The sequence below is a fragment of the Stylophora pistillata genome, chromosome 4 (genome assembly GCF_964205215.1).
Source record: "Stylophora pistillata chromosome 4, jaStyPist1.2, whole genome shotgun sequence".
NCBI classification, from domain to species: domain Eukaryota; kingdom Metazoa; phylum Cnidaria; class Anthozoa; order Scleractinia; family Pocilloporidae; genus Stylophora; species Stylophora pistillata.
In genome coordinates this window covers 3,999,814-4,011,916 of record NC_142522.1, presented here as the reverse complement: position 1 = coordinate 4,011,916, position 12,103 = coordinate 3,999,814, and the positions used below count along the sequence as shown (strand labels likewise).

Genomic DNA, 12,103 nt, shown 5'->3' with positions numbered 1-12,103 from the left:
CAGGAACATACGGTTGACTTTAGACACTGTTCAAGTGTTCAATATGTCATCTTTCATTGCTCAGGTCGAGTTACTCTTTCTTACTCAAACGAAACGGTAAAAAGAAACCAAAATTTATTAACGAGTCTGTTTTTTTTTTTTCTCCCCTGTTTAGCCAAAAAAATCTTCTTATTAGTCATTCTTATAAGATGATTTTTTTTTTTTCACCAAGCATCAACAAATCTTGTGACTATAATAAGATGATAATATGATCTTAGTAATTAGATAGAAGGAACTTGATGAATTCCCTGGGACAATAGATCTTTTATCAGGTGATAAGCATGCCAGTAGTAAACAAACAATAACTAGATCGTTCTATCGATCAGGCGACGCCGGCGCTTGCGTAAAAGGGAGCGAAGGTGCAGGTATAAATTGCAGTCGTTCAAGCTCAACGAAGGCAAGCGCAGCCAGGAGTGGAACTTGCACCATGAAGGCTCTTGTACTCTCGCTGTTTCTTCTTTTTGCCCTTGTTCATGGATTCCCAAGTAGGTGTTTTTAAACTCGAGACTTTCTGGTGCATTTTAAATTGGTCACTTTTTTACATCACCATTGCTACTGTACAGTAGCAGCTAAATACCGAAGAAGAATTACCTCTTCCTGGGTAGTTTTCAGACGTGTTCCAGTGAATGTTTTTCGCAATTCAGACGGAAACTAAACGGCAGGGAGCATTATGAAATTAGTTGAATCTCTCAACTGAACATTTACCTGTATTTTTCACAGCGCTCTGTGACAAGTTTTATTCATGCGTAATATGTTTTTGTAAGACAGCGGAACTGTTTCTGCCTATTCATATGCTCTTTTGTGTGCGTTGAAAGTTTTGTGGTTAGAGACAAATGTAGCGATGTGATCACTGACACGTATTTTATAACGGTAGGAAAACAGGGAATCACAAAATCTAAACAAGATTCGGACCAGAAGCGGAAATTTCAAGATAGAAATGTGGATGGACTAATGAAACAGGGCCACCAAGATGGTATGCCAGTGGTTCGTTGGTGCGTCACCAACCCTTGCGAGATGAAGAAGTGCGAGAGAATGGCCATGGAATTCAACTACAAAATCAGCCCTCGGATGCAATGGAGCTGCGTAATGGCGTCATGCAAAGAATCGTGCATGGAGGAGATTCAACGTGGAAATGCAGACATCATGACAGCCGAAGGTGACGAGATTTACACGGCCGGCAAGATGCACGACCTAAAACCGATTATGGCTGAAAAGGAGGATCATGACCATGATACCAACTACGACAAGAAGTTTAAGAAGTTTGAAGAGCAAGACGGTACCCTCAAGCATTTCTCCATTGCTTTGATTAAGAAGTCATCCACCGGTATCAAAAGCTTCCAGGACTTGAACCAGAAGAAATCGTGTCACCCTGGCGTGGACTCAAAAGCCGGTTTCAAATCCCCAGTCTGTTCACTGATAAAGAAGGACGTCGTGCCCAGCGTTGGAAATGTGTTTGAGAGCGCTGGGGAGTTTTTCAAAGAAAGCTGCCTCCCTGGCGTGCAGCAAGATAAGTTCAACCCCAACATGACAAACCCGGAATCTCTGTGCAAGCTATGCAAAGGTATGTGAAACTTGAGGAATCTAAAGGTTTAAAGTTTCTCGTTAGTGAGCATTCCGGTAAATCAATACAGTTGCTCAGCGGGTGACCTGATATTCACGAAGAGTTCATTTTTTTCTTGAGATATTTTTCAAAAGGTTCTACAAACCTGATGGCTCTGTGTAGTTTTATTTTTCGACCCAATGTCCGACAAGTGGATCATTTCTAACCTAAATTGATCGAACTAAGTTGAATGAAGTTTTTATACAGGTTTTAGTGGGAGTTTACGTTTTTGCACCCATAGAAATGAAAGGAAAAATTTAAAACGAAAAAAATCTTATTATAGGAATTGTAGGACCTGTTTGCAGAGGATCAAAAGTTGAAATGGTAAAATGAACGTTAAGATCTGTTCAGGTATGCGTACGTGCTGTAGGGAGGCCTCAGCCCAGGAAGTTTGGGGTCAAGAGGAACGGATGGTTTCGATCACGACTCTTTGATTCGAGGGCCGGAAAATGGCTTTAATTAATTATCGAATTTTTACTCGACTTAAAAGCAAATGTACAAGCCCGTGTTGAAACTACATTTCAGTAAAATTCTGTTTGACTAAAAAATAACTGAGACAAGAGTCTCACAAATGCGAAAAAATCAAATCGTACGCTAAATAAACAGTGGACAAATTGAACGCGAAAAGCAGATAATATTGCATTCTCAAGTCTGAAAGTGCCCTTTGATTATATAATATATCGCTTTTCTCTGAAATCATATCATGATCTTCCGTTCTCAGCAAAAGAAAATTATGAAGCGCTTTGGTGCCAAAAGTTCATTTCCTGTTTTCAGATAAAACAGAAAGTCGTCCGTTATGTATTATTTCAGATCTCGTTACGGGCGATAAAGTAAATAAAAACAGATATGAGCTGAAATGGGGCCAAAGGTTCTTCCAAATCCAGTGTAAAGTGACACTCAAAAATAAGTATTTCCTTTTTTTTCTATCAAGGGAAGCATTAGTTACTTACGTGCTTATTTTTAGGCTTACGGTTCAGGGTTCAACTCGAAAAAGATACTATTTCTCAAAAAACACATATCTGCTTCCCTTGGGCAGCACCTATGCATGTCACGGGAGAAAAGAGAAAATCTGTCGTTTATTTGTGTGATACGTGCCTCCACACTCAGTCTTACTGATATCGAATGAGGTGACTGCGGAAGAGATCATCATCTGTATGAGTTCAAAATTTTATTTTGATGCGCAGTAACCTTTTAACTATTCTGCAAAATTCTTCAAGATCTCCAGTAACTATTTATTGCCGAGGGCGAGTTGTAGGGGGGTGGGGTGGGGGAGGTAAGCCTATACGCTTGTGAAATGCTGGAAAGTTGCTCACTGGAATGTCAAAAAGTTGCTAAAAAATTGCTAAAATAACTAAATTTTAAAATTTGACTCCATGAACTTCTTGATGCTTTTCTATAAACCTTTATTCAAGGCTTTACTTTTCGTTATTTGCAATAATTGCCAACATCGGTCATGAAAAATAGTTTGAGTTGGCTTTACGGAGTTGCTCGCAAATAAAACCAGCATTCCAAATTCCAATTCGATCTGAAAACAGTGGACAAGAAGAGCCACCCAGTGGAATGTCCATTGCTAAATTATTTATTTATTTATTATTTATTATATGGGCAGATTGAGATAAGGATCGCAAAAGGCCTGCGAAACGTTGTCAAGTTACGGGTTATGTTTTCTTTTATTACAATTCGTCGACATCTTCTTGATATGTGCTTTAAACCTATATTTTCCTCAAAAACTGCTCAGAAAGGAAAAATTAAAACTGCTCGAAGTTTTTAGGTGATTTCTATTTTCACGTGCTTTGATGCCCAAATAAGGTGATTTTGCGTACATAATAAATAGTCTGAAAAAAAAAATGAACGAAACAAACAAACAATCGAAGCAAGAATGAAAGTTAAAAGAAAGAAAGAACGAAAGAAAGGACGAAAAGTAAAGGAAATGTGACAAAAAATCTGAAAGGTTACTTCTTTTACGTGTGTATTTCACTTAGGACAAGGAGACAAAGATGACAAGTTCTGCCAGATCCTCTCAGAAAAGGAGCCATACTATGGAGCTGACGGGGCCCTGAAGTGCCTCCGGGAGGGAGCAGGGGATGTGGCCTTCTTTCACTCTCACGATATTATGCTGAAGTACGACAGATTTTCAACCGAGTTTGATATCGTTTGCGAGACAAAGAAGCGTCCTCTGACATGGGTTAACCTTATGAAACCAGACTGTCATCTAACAGAGGAACATCCCCAGGTATACGACTTAATCGATTGTTATACATTTAATTGGCATACACTGAGCTGAAGATCCAGGGCAGGACTAGGCCTTAGCTTAGCCAGACTTTCGTTTGTGTTGATGAGAAACTTTCACAGTGCTCTATTCCATCCAAAAGTATAAAGCGGGTAACAACAATTCGTTATGGTAGCCCTGTATAATGCAATGAGAGAGGTGGGAGAGGCTACTCGCTTTGAACCTCGCTCCTAGAGCCCTAAGGGACAAGGCCCTGAGAACGAGATTAACTTGATTTATCATCTTCCACGGGAGGAGAAGCGATTTTATTTTGTGCCAAAGAAACCACATTGAGCTTTAGCATCGTGGCTCAATTTTTCTCTTGAGTAGAATTTCTAGTATTTCTTGTTGAGGTGACTGGAACGCCGGCGCCTCGCTGATTTTGAAGACGAATTCCTAGATACATTAATAAGAGTCCGATGCTCCATGATTCAGATAATACAACAAATCTCCACTGTTCTCACTAAAGTCACAGCGTTTACTTCGTCCAAACAGGTTTTGATGGTAAATGGTAAGAAATCTAAGAAATGGATTAAGACTTGCACTGACGCCCTTATGGACGCCTCAACAAAATTCAAATCACCAGCCAGTGGTGAGTTCGATATGTTTGACTCCATCCAATACTGCGCCAAGGACGATAGTGATGACAAAAGAAGCGAGATGAAGAATGGGATGTTCAAGGTGGACATGAACCTCATGAAGAAGAAGGATCTGATCTTCAAAGACTGTTCTAACTCTCTCGTGCCCATCCCAGAGGTAATGCTGGTGTCACTGCTCATGCGTGGTCCCTATTATGGTGGCTCTAGACGTCAGACAAACTAAAATTAAAATTTGGGAAAGCATTTAGCGTTAATATAATCGACGTTTAAAGGAAAATTACGGAATTTTGTTTCACCTCTGAATATTTATTCTCTCGCCAAACATTCAATATATATACTGAACGCAAAATAGCTCTTCTGATTTCATAGTTATTTGCCTGACACTGCTGCAAGGAAACATATTTCCTTGCAGTATACATACACATTATCATTTGCTGCTAACATGAGTTGCACCGTTAACCAGTATTCGTAAAGGCTTTTTGGTTGCCTTAGGTTTACAGTAACCGAAATGGGCGGGAAACAAACAAAAAACAAACAAACAAAACAAAGAGGACGCGTAAAATACAAAAAAGGCAGAGAGATAAATTAAGACAGACAAAAACACCACAACAAGCTAAGTGGGGTCTTCGCTTATTAAAGACTGCTCTTTTCTTTTATTTCAGGACAAAAGAACTTACGAGAAATTCCTTGGCATTGAAATGGTTGGGGTGTGGAAAGCCTGCGAGCAGCTGGAGCCCAAACCCCGCGCTTTTATCTGTGTAGTTGGAGACGATCAAATGTCAAAATGCCAAGATATGATCACCAAATTCCAAACAATAGATGGTTAGTTTTTATGTACCCAGAGTAGATTTTTCATTGCGAACTTTTTCTTAGGAGATATTTTGCAGCAACATTTGGATCATGCGCCAATCTTCTCAGCCAATTCTTGAAGTGTCCAAGCGGGAAGCCACTTATCTTTTATCTTGGCATTGTCACGATGTAGTGAACTCGGATCATCCTACAAATCTGTTTCATCCTGTAACGAAAAAAAAAAAAAACCCAACAGAAATTTTAGTGAATTAGATTATAGCTGTTTATTGACTTGAGATGAGTTTGTCAAGAAACGCCTGTAACTACATGTAGTTTATTGGAACTGTTCGTTCGTCAAATGCAAGCGAGAAATTTTGCAAAAGATTTAAGCCACCGGTTACCTTTTGCATCTTTAACAGAGGTCAGAAAAGTGTCCTGGGGCTGTATTGAGGCTCCCTCCAAACAAGAGTGCGTGGAAATGGTAGCTGATGGCCTAGCTGATCTGGTTGATCTCAACGCGACTGAAATGTTTGTGGCAGGGATGGATTTCAATCTGGCTCCTTTTGTAGCGGAGAATTACAAAGGGTAAGTATGACGATTTTACGATTTGATGGCAATCTGCTCCTTAGATTTATATTTCAATGGGATAAGCGGGGCAATACCGACATAGAAAATATTTTAAGTAATGATAAGGAGTGAAAGAGTAGCCGTTAGCAAACATCTTTAAGGTGCGGTTAAGATGCAGGAATGAAAGGAGTGGATCTGACCCCCTCTTAGGCTCATAAAAGTGTTAAATCGTGTTATTTAAACAGCCTGTCATGCCCCTGATTGCAGGCCAAGACTCTCTCTCTCTCTCTCTCTCTCTCTCCATTCAGAGGAAAATCCTGTGTGTGCCTCTGTGCATTTCAGCGGCCGAAAATGCGGAAAGCAAATACTTCCCAACAATACATACAAAAGTACAGTCGGCAATGTCCCAATATTTTCTGTGAGAGTATGAAAATGGGTTGAATCTGTAAGTCGGAGATAGGTGCAAAGCTTTTCAATGGAGACAAAAGCGACGTGTTACATGGGCTTGTCATTTACTGCGTTTTAATTGAGTAACTTACTTCATGTACCAGTGCACGCCGTTAATTTACTGCCATTTTTTACTTTTGCTCTATTAGTAAAGATCCAATGACTGAAAGTATCACCATCGGTGTTATGCTTAAAGACAGCAGTGATATTCCAGGGGATATGCAGGGCTTGAAAATGTGCAATGCAGGTGTGGACAAACTCAGTGGATTCCTACACCCCATGGGCTGGCTCATGGCTAATGGCACCGTACCAAGAAGGACAACGCCTTTGGAATCAATTGGGTTAGTTTTAGTCATGCTATAAAAATGCGATTTTTTGAAGAATTGGAAAAATGGTACAACAGAGGCTCTTTTATTTTTATCTCTCTCTCTCTCTCTCTCTCTCTCTCTCTCTCTCTCTCTTTCTCTCTCTCTCTCTCTCTCTCTCTCTCTCTCTCTTTATTACGAACCTATCAACTTAAGCAGAGATAGATATTCAACATCGCTGTTGTACGATTGTTTTTTGTTTTTGATGTTGTTTTCTTTTTTTACATAAATTGTCACTTAAGTCATGTCCACGATAAGTAGATTACATTTACTAGACTTAACGTTAAGACGGAGATCAAAGAGCAAGCTAGTGCTTTTACTCGGGATAATTCTGATGAAGAAAATAAACCGAAACTCACAAACAAGAGTGATCTGGTGGTGAAGATACGCGTCAATCTTAACCTCTGTCATTTTTCAGAAAATACTTTGGCGAGAGCTGCGTTCCCGGTATTGACAAATTTGACTTGACCCGTCATCCACTGCTTTCTCGCACGCTTGACTGGAGAGGTATGCTCAAAGACAAGATTGTAAGATGGGAAGACTGGTACAATGCCCCTCTCTGGCGTCAGTGGCAAGACAAGCAGGACGGTAAGACTGACGTCTATACCGCTATGCACAAGATCGAGGACTTCCAATCTCCAGAGTTTAAAGTAATGATTGCAAAAATGGGCTCCTTAAATCCACGCATGCGTAAATACCACACACCGGAGATTCGCCAAATCCTTGAGAAGGTAAGTACTTAATACATCAAATAGGAAATATATCCCAAAGAGAGCCTGGTAAACGAATCTGGGCCGTGTTACTGCCCTTCCAAAATGCTCCCAATTGACGAGACTGCGTTTAAATCAGATTCCTGGAGCGTAAAGGTATTGAAAAAGACGAAGAGAACACCATGCTTGCTTAGCGAACATGATTTGCACTTAGGTATAGCTGAAGCTTCAAAAACTCAATCAAAGTTCAATTCCTCCAATTGAATGGTTCCACCTGCTTTAAAACCAAAATCTTATCTGGCTCTTAAATCTTGTGTCCACCAACTTCCTGTTGGCAAAATGACAGCTATCTTCATGTGGAAAAATTCAGTTTTGAGCATTAAGCTGCATAATACACGTGGAAAACCTTACTGCCTCTTCCCACTGAGATTAAAAACTGTCAGTGCTGTATCGCAAACGGCAAGCCACACTGGGGAGGCATTTTTCCAGGAAATAACTATTTTTAGGCTTTCTATCCGACCATCTCTTGGAACTGATTGCCTGCCAGTCGTGAAGATCAGGAAAGACGGTTTTCAAAAACCTAGCTATTAAACAGCATGCGCAATTTCGAGACACATTTGCATGTCGTTTTTCTTTCCTGACAGACTGACAAAGATTTCAAGTGGGAAAACTACAAAGGCTTGGAAGATTTCTATGGCTTGAAGATGCCAGAGTGGAAGATGATCGGATGGGTGTGGCACAAACCAGAAGACTGGACAGAAGAGCAATGGGTGCTGTTCCAGATGTGGGCCGAGCGCTCCTGGAATCAAAAGGAAGACCTGGCGTCTTTCGTTGAGAAGTGGACGGATATGGATTGGGAGATATTCAAGAGATGGATGGACGCAGAGTTTCAAGATTACTCCACAAAGGATAAGTTTTTACATCAGGATACCTTTATCAGGTAGTCAAGGACGAATCCAGGAGATTTTCAAAGGGGGTGGACTAAAAACATAAAGCCCAAATATGCTAGGAAATATTTTCACACAAGTAAATTTTGAAGGAACCTCAACTTGAGTTTCAACTGGCGATCCTGTTGTCCCAAGAACTTTGATGTCGGTGGGGGGGGGGGGGGGGTGGTGGTGTTAGGGACTGAGTTAGTCCGGTTTTATCTTTTATTTACTGCGGAAAAAAGAAGAAAAAGCTATCGATATTTTTGAAGCTTCAATGTTGACGTAAGAATACCTAGTAAGGCTTAATGTGTAGATAATATGTTCCAAAACCCATCTCTGCCTATATGCGGTTAATTAGTTTCGCTTCCCAATGTTTTGAGAGCTTTAAAGAGTTAAACATGACTCATTAGGCCAGTGATTCTTTATAGTCCAGCGACATTTATCAATAATATTCATTTTATTGTACCACTGTAGACTTTCGCTAATGTGCTCTCGTTACCATTGGCTGTTGAATGAATGGAAAAACCTCCAGTATGACGACATCGACACGAAACAATGCCGTGAAAAGTTGTGCAATACCTGCGCTGGTAAAGGTGACAAGAAATGCTCCATGGATTCTAATATCGAAGATTATTACGGCTATAAAGGAGCACTGAGGTGTCTCAAGCAGAGAGATGGAAACGTTGCTTTCATTGATGCTTACACTTTTGAGAATATCATCCAAGAAGACAGCTACAATAACAACGACTTCGTTCTCCTTTGCCCAGATGGTAAGACTGTAGACTACACCGGAGCTGATTCCTATGAAAAATGCAACTTTGGTCGTATACCATCCCGCGCACTTGTCACCTGTAACATGCACGATGGCATTTGGCGATGGAAGGTTACCAAAGCCTTGCTTGTAGCCCAGACAACGCTGCCACGACAGGTATTCCAAGATTGTACATTCAGCAAGAACATGGAGAGTTTCACATCTATACCATTTGTCAACCAGACATACCAAGTACGACTCGGCCCAATGTTCCTTCGTGCCATGGAAAGCCTCGTGCAACCACCAGGTAATGAACGCTTCCTAATACAGGAGTCAAACGTCGAGCATGCGTAAAGGGATAATTTTTTTCTGGCGGTGCGCCAATCTCCCGCACAAAATTTAGACTTAAATGAAGCTGTCAGGGTAAAATTTTCTTATGACGTCGTCGAGAATGGTTTTTACCCTGCTTCGCACCATTTATTATAGATAGATGTATGATTTGGCTATGATCGTGAGAGGAATCCGGCTTATTAGTGACTATTTGGGAATGTGCATTCAAGTTAGGAGCAACCCTTTTTAATTCTCTCGCATGGACGACGTTACACCACGGCACAGCTTATCTCGATTCTATGTTTCTCAATCTCTTTCCTTTTTTCCTCGGTAGTTAAAGAGAAAGTGATGAAATATCACATTGATGATTGTCTTGGGGAAGAGTGTGACGGAGATGTAGAGGACAGGCCCGCCTGTGATGAGTGTCCAGAGAGCGACGACGTGTGCCTTAAGAACTGCTGGGATGGAGAACCCATAGTAATGAAAGAAATGCCTTCTCAAATAATTCCCGAGGTCCCCCATAGAATGCCTCTGAAAATGGTGGGTGGTGTGAAAAAGATTATTCTTTGGAAGCCAAAGTGCCGACACAGCCGTCAGATGATGGGCAAAATGCATATGGGAGCAATGGAATTCGGTATGAAAGGACCTATGAATCACCATGATGATATGAGATCCATGAACGGGCTAATGATGGGTTCTAGGCCTGGCATGCGACCAGAGATGCACGAAAGGTGGTCCATGATGCGAGGTAAAATGTTTCCACATCCTAAGATGTCTGTCGGACCAACAAAGTTCGGTATGAAGTTTGGAGCTATGATGAAACCTGTCTCGGACAAAATGTATATGATGCCTCCAAAGATGGGAATGCATCCTTTCAAGTCTATGCCAAAACCGTTCATGGACGAGCCAATGCATGGTGGTAAGATGGCTAACCATTTCATGGAAACTGGTCCACTGATGCACAGTCACAAATCCATTCGCGGCGAGTTTTACACCAACGTGCTCTTTGCCCGTGATGGTACCTGTAACTCAATTGTTCATGACCTCAGCTGCTTTGGAGAGAAGAGGAAAATAAGAATGAAAGCTGGACGTGTTGGCAAAACTCCCATCACTGTCTCCATGTGCCCGAGACCCATTACCTTTAAGCACACCACCGCCCTGTTTACCTGCGACAATGGCGCCAGTTTTGCGAAGCCCGTTTCTCTCCCCTTAAAATGTGCCTATGCGCCTTGCAAACCAGGTTTCAGCTGGCTCCCTGATTGGTCGAATGATCAGTACTGGCTAGGAGACAACAAGTACACTGGTGGCGATCACTGGGGAAACAAGGCTTGGTGGAAGAACCGACAGGAGAATGACAACTGGTTCTTGACAGCACGTGACACGAACCGTATACAAAAAAAAGGCACACTGAGCAAGCAGTAAGAAACAGAACCAGAAGAGGACTGTTCTTATCGAAAGGTCAAATGTTCATTTATTACTGGACTGGTCAACTGGACTGAAAAAAAAAACAGGAAAAAAAAAATCAAAACATAAGGAAAATACCAAAAAAAAAAAAGTTTAATGGGTTACAGGATGCCAAAATTGTAGAATTGCTAAGATTTTTTTCATATATCAGGGGAAAGAGTTTGTGTTATGTTAAGTCACTTTTGTAAGGCCATCCAATTAGATTAGAGTTTCACGTGTGTGTTTTTTAGTGATTTTTTTTTTTTATTTTAGCCTTTTCCGGTATCGTCATATTTGCGGGTTTTCTCCTCTACCTGGGTAACTTTGTGTGATCACTTATTTTTTTATTTTCCGTTTGAAATGGTGTTAAAGTGTGTTGGAATTAAAGTAATTTCACAAAATGTTTTGTGACATTTGGATATCTGTTACACTAATGGGGAAACTTGATAGCCTATTTTTCAAGCAGCGCAAGTTCCTCGTCCGCATGTCACGTCGGGATGATCCTATTCAGATCTTGGACAGTCTCCCTTTTCTCATCGTGGATTGGGGTCAGCAAACTTCTGAAACGCTTGAAGATACACTTGAGGGTGGGTAAGGGGTGGGGAAGGGGATTTTGTAGTCGACCAGCACGACAGCCGAGAATATTTTTAATATTACGACAGTAGAGAATATTATTAGTCGTGATTGGAGGTATAAGGCCAAAAAAATAAACAAACCTCTCCTAAAACAAAGAATAACCTTACACCTCCCATCCTCATTCGATATAGTAATGGTCGACACTCTCTCAAGAATAAACCAACAAAACTTCCTTGATTCCTTCCCATCGTCAACACTTGTGTACAATTCAGGAGACAGTTGAAAATTAGAAGTTAACTTTATAGTAGACATTACCTTTTTTTTTTTTAATTTTAATTATCTATCATTTTTTTTTCCTTTTTGAAGACGTGAGGGTCACTTAGCGCGTTGTTATCTGTGCTCTGAAATGACCGGCCGGTTCGGCCAAATGGCAAGGCATGCAACTGACTTACAAAGAAAATTTGAAAAGACTGAACATTTCTTTTTTGGGAAACACGAAAAAATGTTTCTTGAAATTTATGAACTGACCGTTCCGGCTGGCAAGTTTTAAAATAAGGCATTCGCATAAAAATACAAAATCGCATTTGCCACGTTTTGTCAGACAAATTGCTTGTCCTGGTATTGAAGATATTTTTGCTAACCTCTCTGGTCGCGTTCGTGTCGTTACGTTCCCGTCGCAAAGTCCATTT

The 12,103-nt window shown here is 40.8% G+C and overlaps 1 protein-coding gene across 1 annotated transcript; it reads left to right on the top strand.

Moving 5' to 3' along the window:
- Positions 1-366: 366 nt before the first annotated feature.
- LOC111327082 (major yolk protein) lies at positions 367-11,239 on the top strand. The gene is made up of 11 exons (XM_022931183.2): positions 367-524; positions 914-1,600; positions 3,622-3,872; positions 4,404-4,664; positions 5,170-5,329; positions 5,716-5,881; positions 6,460-6,651; positions 7,094-7,406; positions 8,030-8,325; positions 8,789-9,372; positions 9,730-11,239. The coding sequence occupies exons 1-11, from the start codon at positions 467-469 to the stop codon at positions 10,815-10,817; spliced, it is 4,056 nt and encodes a 1,351-aa protein (XP_022786918.2). The 5' UTR covers positions 367-466; the 3' UTR covers positions 10,818-11,239.
- The last annotated feature ends 864 nt before the right edge of the window (positions 11,240-12,103 follow it).

Excerpts from the sequence above, each read along its gene's own strand:
- LOC111327082 (XM_022931183.2), top strand. The coding sequence starts at position 467 with ATGAAGGCTCTTGTACTCTCGCTGTTTCTTCTTTTTGCCCTTGTTCAT. Across the intron at positions 5,882-6,459 it reads GTAGCGGAGAATTACAAAGG|TAAAGATCCAATGACTGAAA; the intron begins GTAAGTATGACG and ends TTGCTCTATTAG. Across the intron at positions 7,407-8,029 it reads TTCGCCAAATCCTTGAGAAG|ACTGACAAAGATTTCAAGTG; the intron begins GTAAGTACTTAA and ends CTTTCCTGACAG.